Raw genomic sequence first — 18495 nt, forward strand, 5'->3', positions numbered from 1 at the left:
AACACAAATATATAATGTTCATTTAGGATTAAATCGCTCATATTCTTGCATGTTACCTGCTATTTATGCCTCAAACATCCTAATAGTCGCCTCATGCAGAACTGAATGGTAACTCGTTTCAATGTAAAAAAAAAAAGGTGAATAATTTAGGTTTTATTTCTGGTTGCACTTCGAAAAAATCGAGAAGGAAATAAACTTAATAACGGAAGATCTATAACTTTACCCGCTTGTTCCATGACCAACACTAGTCCTCTCCGAGTGTGGTAGTGTCAGCTCACATTATATAACAACCATATTTAATTCCAAATATAACTCGCTTCACATACCGACATGAGGTTTAGTTTTGAGTGGTTTTGCCTCCAGTTAGTGTCTCTCCTGTGAATGTTGATGGACGAGGTCTAATTGGAAATGTAATTATAGGCTTTGGCGAGCAGAGAGCGCTGTTTGTCTGCATCAACCTCCTCTCGTTGATTCACTGATAGCTGGTGATTTTATAATCACTACAAAGACAATCCACTCAGCCAGTCAGATGAAAGAATAAAGATGGACCAATAACAAAGAATTTAAAGTACACCGGTGATTCAAAAGCAAATGATTATTTCTAGTCTAGATAGAAATATATCAATTAAGGCCACCTCAGATCAGTTATTGGATCATGAACTCATCTATGGTATGTCAAGTGTTCATGAACTGAGGATCTGTATGTTTTCTTGGGACCACCAGAAAGGATTCACAGGCCCTCCTGCAGCTGCAACCTTGAATGTGTGTGAGTGTGTGTGTGTGTGTGAATGTATCCGTCTCTTCATCCAAAAGGAGCTGCAGCCGACTCTCTCCTCCCAAACCTTTAGGAACACAGAGCAGCTTCATTCGAGGGCAGACTCGTCCTTGAAGCATATCAGCTCCAGATAGCGAGATGTTTTCAGGACCTTGTGGCTCATTCTATTAATACACAAAAAAAAAGTAATCTCAACAGTTGATCATGTTTACAACCGTGTTGATTGTTGATCAACAGATCCTTCAGGTGTAATCTTTACATACTTTAACACACATGGACAAATAACCTCACTTTTCTGTTTTCTTCCCCTGCATCTCATGAAGCAATTTCTTCTCTTGATTACAAGATTAAAGGATTCACTCAAGAAAGTGAGGTTTTGCATTAATTTAGCTCAGATTTGTAATCATTAAAGCAGAGTTCTATATATATATATATATATATAGAACTCTCATTAAAGCAGAGTTATATATATATATATATATATATAGCACTCTGCTTTAATGATTACATTGTAGTCGGTACAAAGTTCATCTACATATAAATGACTTCTTTTTTTTTAATCACCTGAGACTTAAATCTTTCTTAAATGTATGCTTTTTATTGTGACCAAGGTGACTCATTCATCTTTAGCATCCCATTACAGTCAAAAGGGAAGTCCTTGAGACATAATTCACACTTTTATTTAAGCACATGTAATGTTTTCAGGTTAATATTTCGGCATTTAATTATTTAAAAAAAGAAGTTGTTTTGTGGTACATAATTAAGGCTCTTATGTTACAACATATTCAAAGACCTAAACATGTTTTTTTTATCATAGTATCATAGGATGGGACAGAGATCAAGTAAAATATATTTGTGAGGGAACTTTACAGACGCGTGGTATGACTTTAAATTTAACTCAAATGGACTTTGATAATAACTTTTGGGGCTTTAAATATGTTGACACATATTTATATATTTGTCAAGAAATAATCCAAGCAACATGAGTGACGATGATACACATTTATTTAACACACATATCTTGTTAGTCTGTGTACTTTATAGTGAGACACGTATGCAGACAATATGTACATTAAGTAAGTAAGTAAGTAAGTAATTTTTATTTGTATAGCGCTTTTCCAGACCAGGGTCACAAAGCGCTTAAACAATCAAAACAATATTCAATAAAGTATATACTTTAAAGGGCAAGACAAAACTGATAACACAAAAGGAGTTCCAGAAAATCAAGGAAAAGCCTGAACAAATAAAAACGTCTTAAGATGTTTCTTAAAGGAGTCAGTAGACTCCATCAAGCGCAAAGAGAGAGGGAGATTGTTCCAAAGCTTAGGAGCAACAGCCTGGAAGGATTTCTCTCCTCTGGTCCTGAACCGTGTGTCTGGAACCATCAGTAGATTCTGATCCAAAGACCTCAGAGCCCGAGCTGGGGTGTAAGGCTGGATCAGATCACTGATGTAAGGAGGAGCCTGACTACGAATAGCTCTGAAAGTAAGAACCAGAATTTTAAAGTTGATCCTGAAAGAAACGAGAAGTCAGTTTTAAGGATCGGAGAAATGTGAGTTCTTCTACTAGAGCGGGTCAGAATTCTCGCTGTAGAGTTCTGAATCAACTGCAGGCGAGACAGATCCTTCTTGTTAAGACATGAAAACAAACTGTTACAATAGTCCAGGCGAGAAGAAACAAACGCATGGATTACAAGCTCCAGATCATGTTTTGACAACATTTTCCCAAGTTTAGAGATTTTTCTCAGTTGAAGGAAACAGTTTCTGGTCAGTTTTCTGCAGTGTTGAACAAGAGACATGTCTTTATCAAATACAACACCCAGATTGATTTCTAGCAACAATTGACTAAGCTGTTCAGCCTCCGGGGCTCAGCTGGATCAAAAGAGCAGTAGAGCTGTATGTCATCAGCAAAAATGTGATAAGAAACATTAGGAAATCTCTGAATGATTTTACTCAAGTACAGCAAAAACAATAAAGGACCAAGAACAGAACCTTGAGGGACTCCACACAACAGATCTGCCGATTCAGACCTCATTTGATTGGCAGATACACTAAAACTGCGCCCAGAAAGGTAAGATGAGAACCACTGTAACACAGACACAGACAGTCCCACTTCACCCCTGAGTCTTCTCAGCAGGATCTGGTGATCAACTGTGTCAAAGGCTGAGGACAGATCCAAGAGAACCAGAACAGTGTATTTACCCGAGTCAGCCGACATCATGATGTCACTGGACACTTTCAATAAAGCTGTCTCCGTAGAGTGATGTTTACGGAAGCCAGACTGAAACTTCTCATGGATGCCGCTCTGATCCAGGAACAAAGACAGCTGCTCAGACACAACCTTCACCAAGATCTTGGACAAGAAAGGGAGCTTAGAAATAGGCCTGAAATTACTGAGGTCAGTTGGGTCTAAGCCTGGCTTTTTGAGCAGGGGCTCCACAATGGCATGTTTAAATGCATTGGGAAAAACCCCTGTGGAAAGGGAGAGGTTCACTATATTGGTAACCCAGGGGCCAATTACATCAAATACTTTGATAAAAAGCCTACAAGGAAGGACGTCATCTGAGCAAGAGGAGGGTTTCATCTTGTTCACTAGTGCCGAAATATCACCCAAGATACAGCAGTGAAGGAAGACCAAGAGGAGAGGGGCTCAGAGACAGTAGGGGTTCCAAACAAAGGGGGAGAGATTTTCTCTTTGATCAATTTAATTTTGTCAATGAAAAATCTCAACAATGCATTGCTATCAGCTTCACAGAAGACAGGCGTGATTTGAGGAGCAGGAGACACGAGAGAATTAATCGTGTCAAACAACACTTTGGGGTTTTTCTTATTTGCTGCTACCATTTTTCTGATGTAATCAGATCTGGCAGTTTCCATCATCTCATTGTAAGAAGACATCAGATCCCTGAGGTGAAGTCTGTGCACCTCAAGTTTAGTGGACTTCTAGAGACGCTCAGTCTTTCGACAAAGTCTCATTAGACAAAGTCTCATTAGACAAAGTCTCATTAAGAGGAAATTAGACTAAAATATCTGTCACAAGGTTTCTGAATCCTGTGCTTTACATTTTTCTGGCATGTTTTATTAAGGTGTTAGCTGCCAGTTTTCTTAATCAGAGTTTTGATTGACAGTCAGCTTTCCGGCCTCCCGTCTTGACTCAAGGTGTTGGCTAGAGAGTAGAGCACCATGTGACTGCCTTTAGGTGAAGTCCATGTCGGATGTTGGCAGGACGAGCTCTCTGTTCGGTAAATCTGCGCCCGGGTTTTGAAGAGGCCGACGCGAGCCGTCATCAGGAAAAAGTCTCTCCGGAAGCTGCGCGTGAAGAAGGCGTAGAGGAAAGGGTTGCAGCAGGAGTTGATGGGGTAGAAGAGCACCAGCAGCAGTTTGGCGTCGGAGACGGTGATGAGCGGGAGCTTGAGGGCGGCCGACACGGAGAAGAAGGAAATGGGAGCCATGCAGATGAAGTCGGTGAAGATGAGCACGGCCATGCGTTTGGCCACGCGGGTGTCGTTGTGGGCCGGGGCGGAGGAGGGGTTTCGGATGGTGAGGTAGATGCTCAGGTAACAGCTGCAAACCACCACGAAGGCCAGGATGTTGAGGAGGAGCAACGACACGACGTAGACCTGAGACGCCAGGAACTCCACGTCCATGGGGAGGCAGATGCTGACCTGAGCGTGGAGAGATGCTGACAGATGAGGAGAGCAAACAGCAACTCATCCATTTCATCTTTTTGACTTTTATCCTGCTGCTTGTGCTGTTTCTCAAATGTAGCAAAAACCCATGATTGATGGGGATCATCATTTTGACTCCAAATTTTTTTTTAAAGGCAGGACTTACAGCTCAAAAACTTTCTCTTCTCTTATGTATTAAGGTAAAGTAAGTAAGTAAGTAAGTAATTTATATTTATAGAGCGCTTTTCCAGACCAGGGTCACAAAGCGCTTAAACAATCAAAAAAATACTCAATAAAATATATACTTAAAAGGTCAAGATAACAGAGAGAACAGCACATTTGTATGATACAGATCTAATATCAAAATAAGAATATTTTTCCAAATCAAAATGTACAATTATTTCATTAATATCATAAATACCATCATCTCTAAAACCTGTTTTTTGCATCGATACCTGTCATCAACGAATGCTAGGTCATTTGGTTGACCCGCCTGGGTGAGTCTTATGTGGCCACCACATTACTATCCAGGAAGTAAATAAAACAAACCAACAAGAGTAGACACATGGCTACAGTTTCCCCTTCATTGCAGTTACACTGTTGACACTGGGTGAAAATAAATAAATAAACCCTACAATGATTTATCTAAAATCTCTGATATGATATTAATTCCAACAGAAAGAGGAACGCACCTTCCCGTAGCTGCTGACCCCTACTATGGGCAGCACGGCAGCCACGGTGGAGAAGATCCAGCCGACCGTCATGCCGATGCAAGCGTGTCTCATTCGGAGCTTCCTGTCCAGCCGAAGTGCGTTGGTGATGGTGTGCCAGCGCTCCAGCGTGATCGCCGTTAACGTGAACACTGAGAGTTCACTGGCGAACACCTGCATTCATAGCACAGCTTTAACAACTCACAGTCTTGTAAAACCATAGCCTTGTTTTCCTCAGAAGAACAATTGATCATAATAGTTTGATTCAAGAACTGATATTTAGACATTTTCCATGTTTTCTTGATAAAAACACTTAAGTTCTTACATCAATAGCTATGACATTGTACTGACAAAACCAGAGCTTTTAGGTATTCCATGTTTTGACGGTTCATAGGAATAGGGACAAGCTGTGCACTGTATTGATTTTTTACATAATATTAAATATACTATATCACTATTTAAAACATTTTTTTTACCGTGAAGAATCCAGCGGCGCTGCAGCTCGGACCAGTCTGCCAGTCCATGGCGTGGTTGTAATAGTGCCCACGGGTCGCCATGTCCACGGTTGCGATGAAGACCAGGTAGACGCCCATGCAGAGGTCAGCGAAGGCCAAATGGCACATGAGGAAATGAGGAACGGTGAGTTTGGAGTGGCTACCTTGTGGCGGTAAAAACACAAAGAGAGCGTTCGTTTTCCAGCGCGAACAGTCACTGAACCACTGCTGCAGCTCGGTACCTAACAGCACCAGCAGAACCGCTGTGTTCCCGAGCAGCGTGAGGGTGGAGATGATCCAGATGAGAACACGCAGTGGGACGCCAGACATGATGTCCTCGCAGGGGTTGAATCCATCCTCTCCCGGGCTACAGACGATGGCGGTGTCGTTAGAGCAGAGTTCCTTCTCCAGTTCTTTGTTTGTTTGAACCAGAGGATGAGAACACAGGAGACTGGAACCGGATCTTAAAAACACAACATACACATTGAAATTGTAGGTGAGAAAAAGTGTTGTTACCAACTTCTCTGGCTAAAAATACACAATAGATCAGTGGTTCTCAACTGGTGGGTCTGGATTAAGGATATTATCTTTTATTTGTCATGGAAATGTGCAGACTGTAAACAAATATGTTTATAAAAGATGACATTTTAGTTTCTTGATTAAGTCAAGTTCTGCAGATGCCTGTCCTGAATATTTGAGACTTATTTACCCCCAAAAATCATGCCCTCGAAGTGAAGATAACCAGCAGATGACTTGACTGCGTTATCTCAGGGTCAAAATGACCCAAAGACCTGAAAACAAATGTATTTGTGTTATCCCTTGTGTTGTCTGTTGGGTCGAGGTGAACGTCCTTCATAGAATAGAATAGAATAGAATAGAATAGAAAACGTTTATTCATCCCCAGAGGGGAAACACACTTTTACAACATCAGCAGCAGGACAATGAAAATAAAGTGCATGGAAAAAAAAGAAATAGTAAAAGAGATAATAAAATAAAATAAAAATAAAAGATCTTAAAAATATACAAATTATTTACAGTATTAGAAAATTAGCACTATTAACAGAATAAAATAAAATAAAAAATAAGATAAAATAAAATAAAGTAGAATAAAAACAAAAAATAAAAACACAAAAATATCACTGCATATGTATTTATGGAAGCCAGGGAGGTCGTTCACCTTGACCCAAGACAACACAAAGGATAACACAAATAGATTTGTTTTTGGGCCTCCGGGTCACCTTGACCTTAGGATAACATTTTACGTTTAAAATAACATTAGGTTTAAGAGTACAACGCAATGTTAGAATAAAAACCATACAATATATAAACAACAACAACCAATACAAATCAGTATGATGAGATAACAAAAGGGAAAAGCAATATTCTCAGAAATATTTAATTCTAAAAACAAAAGAAGGGTTATAGACCAAAAACAACAACAAACAAAAAACAATAACGATTAATTTTTGTATTGAAATTAAAGGGGGGGATGTTGGGACCAGTTGGGAACCACTTAAGAACATACAGTGAATATATATCCACCCTAGGCGGCTTAAAGACACACATGTATCCTATCTTCTTCCATCCTCCCTTCATCATCTTATTGTTCAAATTAGACCTTGAAGTTCAGATTATTCAAGTTTCAGCCAGGTACAGTTGCCCGGCAACCAGAAGAATAACGTGACTAGCTCCCAAAATGTGAGGAGAAGTCAACCCTCAACCATTACAAGCGAAAGACACTGGATGGCCTCCCTTTTTATCGTCTACCTGTTCCTGGAGATCTTGAGGAATTTGAAGGCGCAGCAGTGAGACGAGTAGGTGAGGTTAGCCTGCTGCAGTTTGGTGAAGAGGCCAGGGACAGGGAGCGTCTTCAGGTTCCGGGCAGACTGAGCCTTCAGAGTCTTCAGTCCTCCGAGGACAGACTGTGGCAGGGAGCTGAGGGCCGTGTTGGAGATGTCACTGGAAGTCAATCAAAGAATGAAAGTCTTCACTTAAAATTGAAGTCATGTGTGTCAACATGGCGACAATTAAAGTAGAATGTATAGTTTCTTAAAACACACGAAAGAACCAACAACCATTCACTCACACGGAACAACAATCCAACTCCACAGTCGACCATGCGGTTGAGTCATAACATGGTAATTATGTACATGAATTAAGCCTTTACCAGAACATTTCAAATGTTATTTATTACGTAACAATGATCAAAACATAAACAGTTGCGTTAACAGTCTGTGCCGTTAGATGGCAGTAATGTCTAAGATACATATCGAAAAAAACATTTGTTTTAATTATTTCCAAAAACGTTGTTGCTGCCATACAGGTTAATGCAGATTATTATTCTATTAAAACCTAAGATCCAGATGGAACCTTGGAACGGCAATAAAATGTGATTAAAAAATGTTTTGATTGAGGCTATAGCAACAACTTAACTGCTGCCTACAAACCCCAGTATGAAACATAAAAAAGTTTGATTTTTGAAAGTATTTATTTGTCTTTAGATCGTCATCTTCAGATTTTTTTCACAATTAACTAATAAAACACACTTTTTTCTTGACCCTCATTCCACAGATAAAGTCTATTTTTATTATTAACTAATTAAAAGGGTGTATTCAAACTGTTTCATACTGTTCCTTTTATTAAAACTGACGTAGAAAAAAAAAAGAGACTTTATCTGTGGAATGAGGGTCAAGAAAAAAGTGTGTTTTATTGCCGTTTCTTTTATTAACTAATTAAAAGGGTGTATTCAAACTGTTTCATATAAAACACGATATGAATAAAACAGTATAACTGACCTTTCTAATAATAGTATGACAACTTTTAAATAGCGGAAATTTCTTCATGCAAAAATTAAAAAGAAAAATGGGTATATTTTATTTTAACAATACTAATCTTTCACATGATCGCATTATATTGTCAATGAAAAAACAAAAAAGAGGTAAACGAGTACCTATTTTTCTAAAGATCATAATGAAAAACTGGAATGGAACACGTGACTTTGATTAACTTATTACACAGAAGGCGTCACTTTTCTTTGATGAAAACATGGTCATACTTACAGACTAACCAACTTACTGCAACCTGCAAAGGCGTTCGGCCCGATGTGAGTCAGCTGCTTGTTACCTTTCAAAGACCTGTGAGAGGACACACAATCCAAGCTGACACACTCACGTGTCTGTCCGTTTGTTCATCCTCTGAATGTGACTCACAATATGTGCATATTTACACCGCTGAAGGCGTCACCGTCCACCCCCGTGATGCCATTTCTGGTGAGCCGTCTGTCAGCAGAAGAAGAAGCCAAGTTACACTCGTGGCACAGACACAAGAAATTCCCGAATGTATTCAAAAGTGTTTTTTTTTCTCTGATCAAACATTAGAACAAACTGGCCTGGTTGATTTTTGGTTTGGATTTGATCCCTATGCTTGTGATGCAGGACGTCCTTATCTTCGACCACACCAGCACCCTAAGATTGACAGTGACAATGTCTCGCAACAAGCTAAACCTTGAACGTTCTTTGGTTCAAGTACGTTAATAAAATATTCTCTGTTGTGTCATAGAAGTGTTACAATGTCTTCAAACTCTATCAAAGATATACCTTATGAGTCTCTGACGGACGACTAGTCTCCTCACACTATCTGAAAACCAGCTGCCAAAAGAAATGAAGGTTTAACTTAAGATCCCACTTTGACTTTGCTGATCTATTAATTCACTTAAGAAGAATGAAACTGTAGGAACATCTTAACCTTTTGCTGAAGATTCCCCAGAGGGTCAGTGGTGCAGTGTTTCAGAGGTTCTTACATATCCTCGATGGTTTGACGACAGAGGCCCTTCAACGCGTTGGCTGGAACTCTGTGGATGTGACTGTTATCCTCAATGTCACTGAGCAACACACACAGATCACACACGTCACACACATGGACAATGGTTGACTTCAATAATCTGTCATTATTTTGCTAAAGCAGGTGGAAACTGAAATGCTGGTAGATGTTTTGAGTAACGAGTCAGAGATTGTAGGTGACCACCATGATGCATTATCACTTAACCAAAAGTGTGTAAGTGTGTGTGTCTGTAAGAGAGAGAGAGAGTTGGGACCTACAGTATGAAGCCAAAGGCTTCCGAACCGATCTTGGAGAGATCCGGGAAGACTCTGAGCCCAGTGTTGGCAATGTTTCTGTGATGAAGCACAACATGTTAGAACATTCACACCATAACTTCTCAAACAGCTGACACTGTTTCTGTGCTGAGTCACTGAGCCACAGACCGACAGTGTCGCACACAGAAAATGTCATCAATCAGTCTGAGGGCAGCAACAAAAAAAGCCAAACAAAACAAAATCGATATCAATAAATGCTGTTAGAAAGAATTCTGAATGTTTTGAAATATCTCTGCAAGAAATAAGTTGAATGGTTGATTAATACATCTGCCAAGGAGGTCATGTTTTTGTGTAGATTCTCTTAGGTTGTATTGAATAAAACAAGTCTGTTCCTAAGATATAACTAAGATTTTCTGTTTCAAAGTATTGTTTTCGTTTGGATTTGTTGGAGTCATGACCACAGCTAACCATGTTTTTCTATCAGGGCGTCTGAGCAGCGGCAGATAGAAGCCATACAGGTGAATGAAGTTCATTTTCAGAACCTCCCTCGATCCAGATGGACTCCAAAACAGCACCGAGATGTAATCATCTGTTGTATCTATTTTGCTGACAGACAGACTTTGTTGGAGATAAATGTATACTCACAGATGTTTGAGTTTTATCGAGTTCCTGAATGCATCACGGTCGATGTTCCTGAGATTTTTGCAGTTCTTTATAGTTCTGGAAGCCAAAAAACGAATCATCAAAGTCTATAGAGTTGTTATAGTGACGGATCCTTGAATTGTTCTTCGACTGACATAGCATAGAGTTCAGGAAGATCGGAGAATGCGAGAGCTTCAATGGTCTCCAGCATGATGTTTTCAGTGATGTAGCTGCAAGGAAGAAGAACTTTTGTTAACCAACTTGAGTGTATTTTGTCTGAGACGACAATGAGCTGTGAAGATGCAGTTGCTGATTCTGACAGGATGTCTTGTTCCCGAATACAGTCTAAACACTCAGGCTGAAGGGGGTGATAAGAAGAAGAAGAATCTGAAAAATATGAAGTAGAAAAAGAAGAATCTGAAAAATATGAAGTAGAAGAAGAAAAATAATTAGAAGAAGATGAAGAAGAATATGAAGTAGAAGAAGAAGAAGAAAATATCACCTCCTTCATAGCAAGCGTTGGCACCCCCAAAGTCAGGGGAGTTTTTTTTTGTTCATGAACATCTTTGACATGTTTTATATACTGTATTTATATATATTATATTTTTGTGTGCTTTCACAGTGAATTTCAGTAATTTTTATTTGAACTATCTGTTCCATTTTAACTAAACAACCAAAGCTATATAAACAATAACATTTGATGTGATGAACTTGATCCTCAACCATCTGACGTTGAATAAAAATGGCGTCCCTTGCTCTTGCTGCATTCATAAAAACTTACAAACAACTTTAAAATTACATTTTTAATTTAAAGTAGCCCCATATTTGGGTTCCCTTCCAATGTACGTCATGACCTACTGTTATCTGATAAGTATCTACTCAAAGAACATTTCAACAGACTTACACTTGCTGGAGAAGCTTGAGGCTGGTGAAGGCTCCACGAGGTATCACTCTGATCTTTGAGTGATTTATGACCCTATGGGACATAAAAGAATCTTCGCTTATTGTTTGGACCATGAAGACAAAACCATGTCTGCTTCTAAATAGGGAGTCAAAAGACAAACATTAGTGTTCAGGAACAACGGGGGAGTGAATGGACTCAAACACTTTGTAACTGTCATTAAAAAATGAAACCTGCATCGTGTGAAAGCGAAGATTCAGAGCTCTGTGTTGCTGAGGCTCACACCTGCGATGTTTCTTGTCAATAAACTGTTGCAGGACCTTGACCTTCAAGCTGAAGGAACACACAGGAACACACACGGTCGCCAGGGTTTCTCTGTGAAGTCTCATCAGACCAGCTCGCTGATCGTGCACAGTTACACACTTGTGTCTTTTCGTTTTTAAACTCAAGTCGTGATAAACACTTTGAAACTTGAAAAGTGAACCAGATTCTTCAACATCACCTGACCTTGAGATTCCTTCCAAATCTGCATCCATTTTCTGAATCAGGTTCACTGGTTTTACATTTCTGTCCAGGCCAAAATTGCAGTGCTATGTGATATTTAGGGTCGATAACTCAATATTTATACTATATTTTGTTTAAAAAAAATCATCCTCCACCAACATATGAATCGTTTCAGGTCCCTCGAGTGTCTTTTTCTCGTAGATATAATCCATTCAGATGCTCCTAAAGGCTATCGTTTCTCTTGGCCAGTGTGATGCTACAGTAGCTTTTGCAACTTTGAGAGTTTACTCAACATTATCTGAACGACACACATATATACAGTATACTGTATATATATATATATATATATATATATATATATAACAACAATATATATATATATATATATAACAATATTATATATATATATATATATATATATATATTCGGAACGACAAAAACAATTTTATATCAGTGCAAACATCTTGACAGACCCTCACACATCAACCTCACATGACCCCCCCCCAAGAATGTATATTCTAGTGTGTACACTAGCGTAGCGCACTAGCGTGTGACTCCAGATTGAAAAGTTTTAGAACAAGCTGAAAATAAGAAGTTAAATATTATGAAGTGAACTTCAGTCCTTCCCAGTCAAATGAAAACTCCCTCAGAGCCGCGAAACCATTTTGACTAATAAACTGCAGATAAAACAGTGAATAATCCCATAAAATATATTATATATTTCTTTTAATAAAGTTGAAGTATTATATAGGTCTGTTTGAATCTGTTGGGAAAAGTTGAACACATTAATCTCTAGAGCAAATAAAATCAATTTAAAGAAGCAATTTAAATGTCAGTGGATGAAAATCTATTTCATTTAAATGTGTTTAAAATACCTTTTTGTGTGGACCGTGGACCGGCTTATATTCACAAACCAAAGAACAGACATTTTTTTTTAAAACAATAGCATGACCTGTAAAAAAAAACTACAAATAAGTGCTTAAAAAAACATCTAAAGCTGAATCAGCAAGAGCTCTGGACTGCTTGTAACAAGATATTTGTGTGTTGTTGTGTCTATGAATACTTGATTGATTGTGTGTGTCCTGCTTTTACAGACTTTGTGCCAATGTGTGAGTTTGTGTTTAAGTTAATCATTTATATGGAATGAAGACTTTGTTTCTAAAGAGTTTGTGTTTTACTCATTTTCACACGAGTCACACGCTTATGTTATTTAAAAGAAAATCTCTTTTCTTTAAAAAAAAAATGAAACAACATTCAGGCAGTAATAATCAAAAGAATAGATCAATATTTTTCTTGCTTTCCCAGTAACACATTTCTTAAGGACCGGTAGCAGTTCCCGAACCAGGGGTGGTGCATCCGTGCATCAATGTACACGATAAAAAGTGTGTAGATAAAATAAAGTGTGTAGATAAAATAAAGTGTGTAGATATAACGCTTCCAGTCAGTGGACGATGATGCACAGGTTAGGGTTGCAAGAGATAATTAAGCAGCAGAACGTGTGTAGTAACCTTCCCTGGGATACATGAATGTTTCATAAAAGCATGTGGTGTGTAGAGAATGTGAGCAACGATGAAGCTCTCATCCATTATTCACGCTCGCACAACCAGATTATCATTAGTTAACTTCACCTCAATCTTTATGGGTAGACACAGCGAATGTTTCATATTCCCAGTGATGGTGAGCGCTGCTGTTTCCAGAGGATGAATGAAATATTTAAAGGAGAAACGCAGCAGATTTTAGACACGGCTCTCAGTGTTTGTTGTCGACCGTTAGCCTGTGAAGTCGTGCTGCGTCAGGAATATTATCTCAGTAAATGGAGAACTCTAAAGCTGGCATAGATGCAGTAAAGTACATTCACTACACTGGTATATGGACAGCTTTTGCCTTTCAGCTCAGCTCTTTCTTTGTATCTTCCAGAGCGCCACGTTTGTTCTGGCGATACTTCTGCTAGCATGAAATGCTAAATGTCCTCCTCTCATGTTAAACTGCACGTGGCACCGGAACACACTTGAAACTTTTCGCTCGTTTCTGAGATTTTAGTTTGAGAAATGGCCGAACGGAAAGGATGGCACTAAACCTTTGTAAAAGACAATTTCATTTTATAAAAGTAAAGATATTTTAAGTATAAAACAAATAACCAAATATGTATAAGTACAATAATTATGGATATTATCTTTATATTATATTCAGCATCCAGAGCAGCAGGGCACAGAGAATATAAACTATGAATTCATTATATGATTAATTTAATACCAACATGTATATAATTGTATTATTGTCAACAATAAGACTGAACATGTGTGTGGCTTTACTCACAAGTGGTGGATGTCCGAGGGAATGCTGGCGGGAATGACTTTAGCTCCTTCTCCGATGCTGTAGCTGACAGCGGCCGTCTTGATGGTTAGAACCACGACAGTCAGCGAGATCAAAACAATCACCATTTCACACCTTATTTGTAGACTCAGAGAGAGTCCAGTTCTCAGGATAGTACTGAAGATGGTGTTCTGGTCCAAACCTCTGGAGGGTTCTGTTGGTCAGTTGCTGTGTTGTGGCAGTGTGAACATTTTTTGGAAAGGATGTAGGAGGTCCTTCTCAACTCTGCGTCTGTGTGTGTCTGTGTGTGTGTGAGTGGGTTGTGTGTGCGTGTGTGGGTGTATTAGGTTAGGTTAGGTAGAACTTTATTGATCCCTCAGGAGGTCTCCTTCGAGAAATTGTTTTTTTTCCAAATTAGCCACAGCAAATACAGCAATCTTTCATAAAAAATAATCAAAATAAAATAATAACAAGAACAAAGAGAAATAAAGAGAAAGAACAAGATAATACAATCTAAGTCTAAAGATAAAGATAAAGAACACAAATCAGAGAAAAATAACAAAGACAAAGGATACAAAAATTAACATAGAACAGAAAATCATGGTACTTTTCCTCCACTCCTGCCCCCGAACTCAGAATTGTACAATATAATAGCCCGAGGAATGAATGAGTCCTTGAGTCTATTTGTTTTATTTCGTCCTTACTGACCGCCAGAGGCGGTGCTTCAAGCACTGAATGTATCCATCTCACGCATGCGCTGTTCGAGTGTTAATACCAACAAAGTCACTTGTGACCCCTGATGACCATGGATAGGGTATATCTTCCGGTGACATCAGAGGATCTGTTCCTTTTCATCTTCTCGCTGCGTAGGTAGACCGCATGTCACCGAGCTAGCTCAAGGACTAGTTCTTTCGTTGCTGGTAGTCTCGTGACGTCTGTCGGAGCTGCGAACCTTTCGCCCTCCAGAGGCTGCAACAAACTTTGACGCTGAGAATTTGTAGCGGCTTGCCGTGGACACTTCCGCCTCAGATGTAGTAGTACCGACTTTTCTTATTACATTTTGTTCGGTGCAACCTGTTGTACTCGCCTTTGGTTGCATTAATTCTTTGTTGGTGGTAGTGTGTTCGCTCCCTCTCCCGACATCTGTACCGCTGATATACAGCTACCGTTATTGAAGTACCTGTGCAACCTATTGCATTCGCTTTTGTTTATATTTTCATATTTGTTGGTGACAAAAGCGTATTCGCTCCCTCTCCCAGCATTTGTGCTACTTGTATCTCATATGTGTAACACTCGTTGGTGAAGGCTGTGTTTTCGCTCCCGCTCCCAGTGTTTGTTGTTTTCTCTGTGTGGCCTTCCTGCTCGTTACTAACATGCTTGGCGGCCACTCTTGCTCAGCCTGTATGGCTTTTCTGCAGCCTGAAGATGGCCATGATATGTGTCCCTCATGCCTTGGTCTCGAGCATCTGAGGGAAGGTCTTTCAGAAGATCCCTGCATGAACTGCAGCTTCATTCCCCGGGTAGTAAGGGCTGCCAGACTTGCTGAGGTGGAACAACTGTTGGGCCTCGTTTCGTTGCCTGAGCAGTTGACCTCAGCCCAGCGGCAGACTCCAGCTCAATCCGGCCGATCTAAACGGCAGGCTGCTGAGACTAGAGGCCCCACTTGTAGGAAGAAGGTTAAAAAGTCCGGACTTGCTTCCAAGGTGGACGAATTAACGGAGGAGGTTAATCGGATGAGATCCTTCTTCCTGGCCTTCAAGTCTGGGACTGGTGAAAGAGAGTTGGGTGATCCTGCTCCTCCTCCTCTATCTCCATGGCAGCTTCAGCCACTGAGTTCGGCGAATATGGAGAGGATGTGGTGCCACGGCATGTAGCCTCCCACACCTCCGCGCCGGGCTCCCATTCTTCTTCTTCGCCTTTTTCAGGCGCTAGAGTCTTCTCTCATACAACTTTAGACGGCCGGACCCTGGCAGCCATGCAGGATGCACCCAAGTTTGGCTTGGGCTGCATACCAGCGGTTGAGCCCACAATAGCTGCGTTAGGTTTAGCTGGCACAATCACCTCTGACAGAGGCATGCAGGAGAACCCTCCGCAGTGTTCCAGTGGGAACAGGGGGAACTGTTTGGACCTGCAGCGCTAGAGTCACTTGAGGAACTGTCCAGCCAGACAGACTCAACAGCAGCTGTCCGGGCTTCGCAGGAGTGTGCCTCCTCCTGGCAGACCTAGGGGTTCTTCAGCTCCCCCCCAGCATCGCTCTCATCCACAGGCTTATCCCAGAGGCTACCTCAGGTCTCGGCGCCCACGTCCACAGCCTGCTCAGCAGGCGGCACAGACCTTTCGAGCCCCTGGGCGGCTGCCCTCTGGGCAACCTCAGGCCTCACATACTGTCCGCCATACCCCCAGAGCCTTTCGAGGCCGGGGGACCCGGCACTGAGGCATTGGGGTCCGCCGTCGGCTGTTTTTCCCAGCAGCAGCTCAGCTATTGGGCTGCTTCCACCCGGGACCCTTGGGTGCTCTCCACCTTGACCAACGGGTACAAACTTCAGTTCCGACGCTGGCCCCCAACCGTTGGCCAGGTCAAGATGACCATCATACGCGACCCGGCAAAAGCCCAAACCCTCAACCAGGAGTTGTCCGTCCTCCTGGACAAGGGTGCAATCGAGCAGATAGATCCCCTGTTATAACCAGGAGGGGTCTATTCGACTTACTTCTTGGTAACAAAGAAAGATGGCGGTCTCAGCCCTATCCTCGACTTGAGGGGACTCAACAAGTTCCTGAAGGTCTTGAAATTCCACATGCTCAGCCCTGCAGAGGTTCTGCGCACTGTTTCCAGAGAGGAGTGGTTTACTTCAATAGACCTGAAGGATGCTAACTTTCATGTGCCCATAGCACCACAGACAGTTCCTGAGGTTCGCTTTTCAGGGGCGTCATTTTCAGTTCATGGTGCTCCCGTTCGGCCTCTCCCTTCGCCGCGGATATTTACCAGGGTTGTGATGGCAGCCCTCTTGCCCCGGCAGTCGCAGGGCATGAAGATCCTGCCCTATCTAGACGATTGGCTCATCTGTGCTCCGTCCCGGTCTCGGGTGACCCTGGACACCACAAGCCTTCTTTCCCATGTGTCTCGACTAGGTCTCAGGGTGAACTCTACAAAGAGTTTCCTAGTTCCCTCGCAGAGCACAATTTTTCTCTGGATGACACTTGATACCCTCTCAATGAAGGCCTGGCCGTCACCACAGCGGGTGGACGACATCCTCCGCCTCCTTCCCATCTTTTGCAGGGGAATGTTGCATTACGTGGAGTTTCTGCGACTCCTAGGCAGACTGACGGCTGCCGCCACCGTGATCCCTTTGGGGCTGTTGTCGCTACGACCCTTTAAGAGGTGGCTGAACAGCTTTCATTTGGATGCCAGGTGGCACCGGCACAGGAGACTCAAGGTGTCACACCGTTGCCTCCTTGCTCTGGCTCTGTGGAGAGAGAGACGTTTTCTCCTCCAGGGCATGCAGATGGGTTCGGTTACATTCCGTCGAGAGGCCATCACAACAGATGCCTCCCTCTCGGGGTGGGGTGCAGTGTGGCAAAACCGGACAGCCCAGGGGCTGTGGGCTGCTCGAGATTGCTCGGAGCAAATCTATGTTCTAGAGCTACGAGCTGTGTATATGGCCCTGCAGTACTTTCTTCCCTTCCTGAGAGGGAAACATGTGCTTGTGCGGTCAGACAATGTGTCGACTGTATCGCATATAAACCACCAGGTCTGCACAGCTGCTGCAAGCATCCCGGGACCTCCTGCTGTGGGCGGCTCCACGCCTGGCCAGCCTGAGAGCAATGCATTTGCCCGGGGACCGGAATCAGGTCGCAGACCTGCTCTCTCGGGGCAAGCCTCCGCCGGGGGAATGGCGGTTTCATCCAGAGGTGGTGCTCAATATCTGGGACATCTTCGGCAGAGCAGAGGTAGATCTATTTGCCACAGAGGAGTCGACCCATTGCCCCCTCTGGTTCTCCCTGAAAGAGGAAAGCAGTCCTCTGGGCCAGGATGCTCTTGCGCACGACTGGCCAGAAGGTCTCCTCTTTGCTTTTCCCCCAATCCCTCTGATTTACAACACTACAGAGGATCCTCCAGCAGGGTCACAGTCTGATGTTGGTAGCCCCCTTCTGGCCAGGGAGAACATGGTTTCCACTGCTGAGCAGGTTCTGCCACAGCTCACCATGGCGCCTCCCCGACACGAAGGAGGGCCAGATTTGGCATCCCGACCCTCTTCGCCTGCAGCTATGGGTCTGGCCGCTCCAGGGCCCAACCCGCTCCTGACGGAGTGTTCAGATGCTGTCTTCGATACTATACTAAATGCCAGGGCGCCTTCTACCTGGCTGCAGTATGCAAATAGGTGGCAACTGTTTACT

General features: G+C 42.0%; 1 protein-coding gene across 1 annotated transcript; it reads right to left on the reverse strand.

Moving 5' to 3' along the window:
• Positions 1–2884: 2884 nt before the first annotated feature.
• On the reverse strand, positions 2885–14313 carry fshr (follicle stimulating hormone receptor). The gene is made up of 13 exons (XM_087784217.1): positions 14104–14313; positions 11287–11358; positions 10538–10612; positions 10386–10460; positions 9744–9818; positions 9446–9526; positions 8856–8924; positions 8706–8780; positions 7414–7605; positions 5889–6109; positions 5629–5810; positions 5135–5326; positions 2885–4439 (listed from the first exon to the last, which is right to left on the reverse strand). The coding sequence occupies exons 1-13, from the start codon at positions 14226–14228 to the stop codon at positions 3903–3905; spliced, it is 1971 nt and encodes a 656-aa protein (XP_087640343.1). The 5' UTR covers positions 14229–14313; the 3' UTR covers positions 2885–3902.
• Positions 14314–18495: the final 4182 nt, after the last annotated feature.

Source organism: Callionymus lyra, chromosome 2 (assembly GCF_982586985.1).
Source record: "Callionymus lyra chromosome 2, fCalLyr1.hap1.1, whole genome shotgun sequence".
In the NCBI taxonomy this organism is placed as follows: Eukaryota; Metazoa; Chordata; class Actinopteri; order Syngnathiformes; family Callionymidae; genus Callionymus; species Callionymus lyra.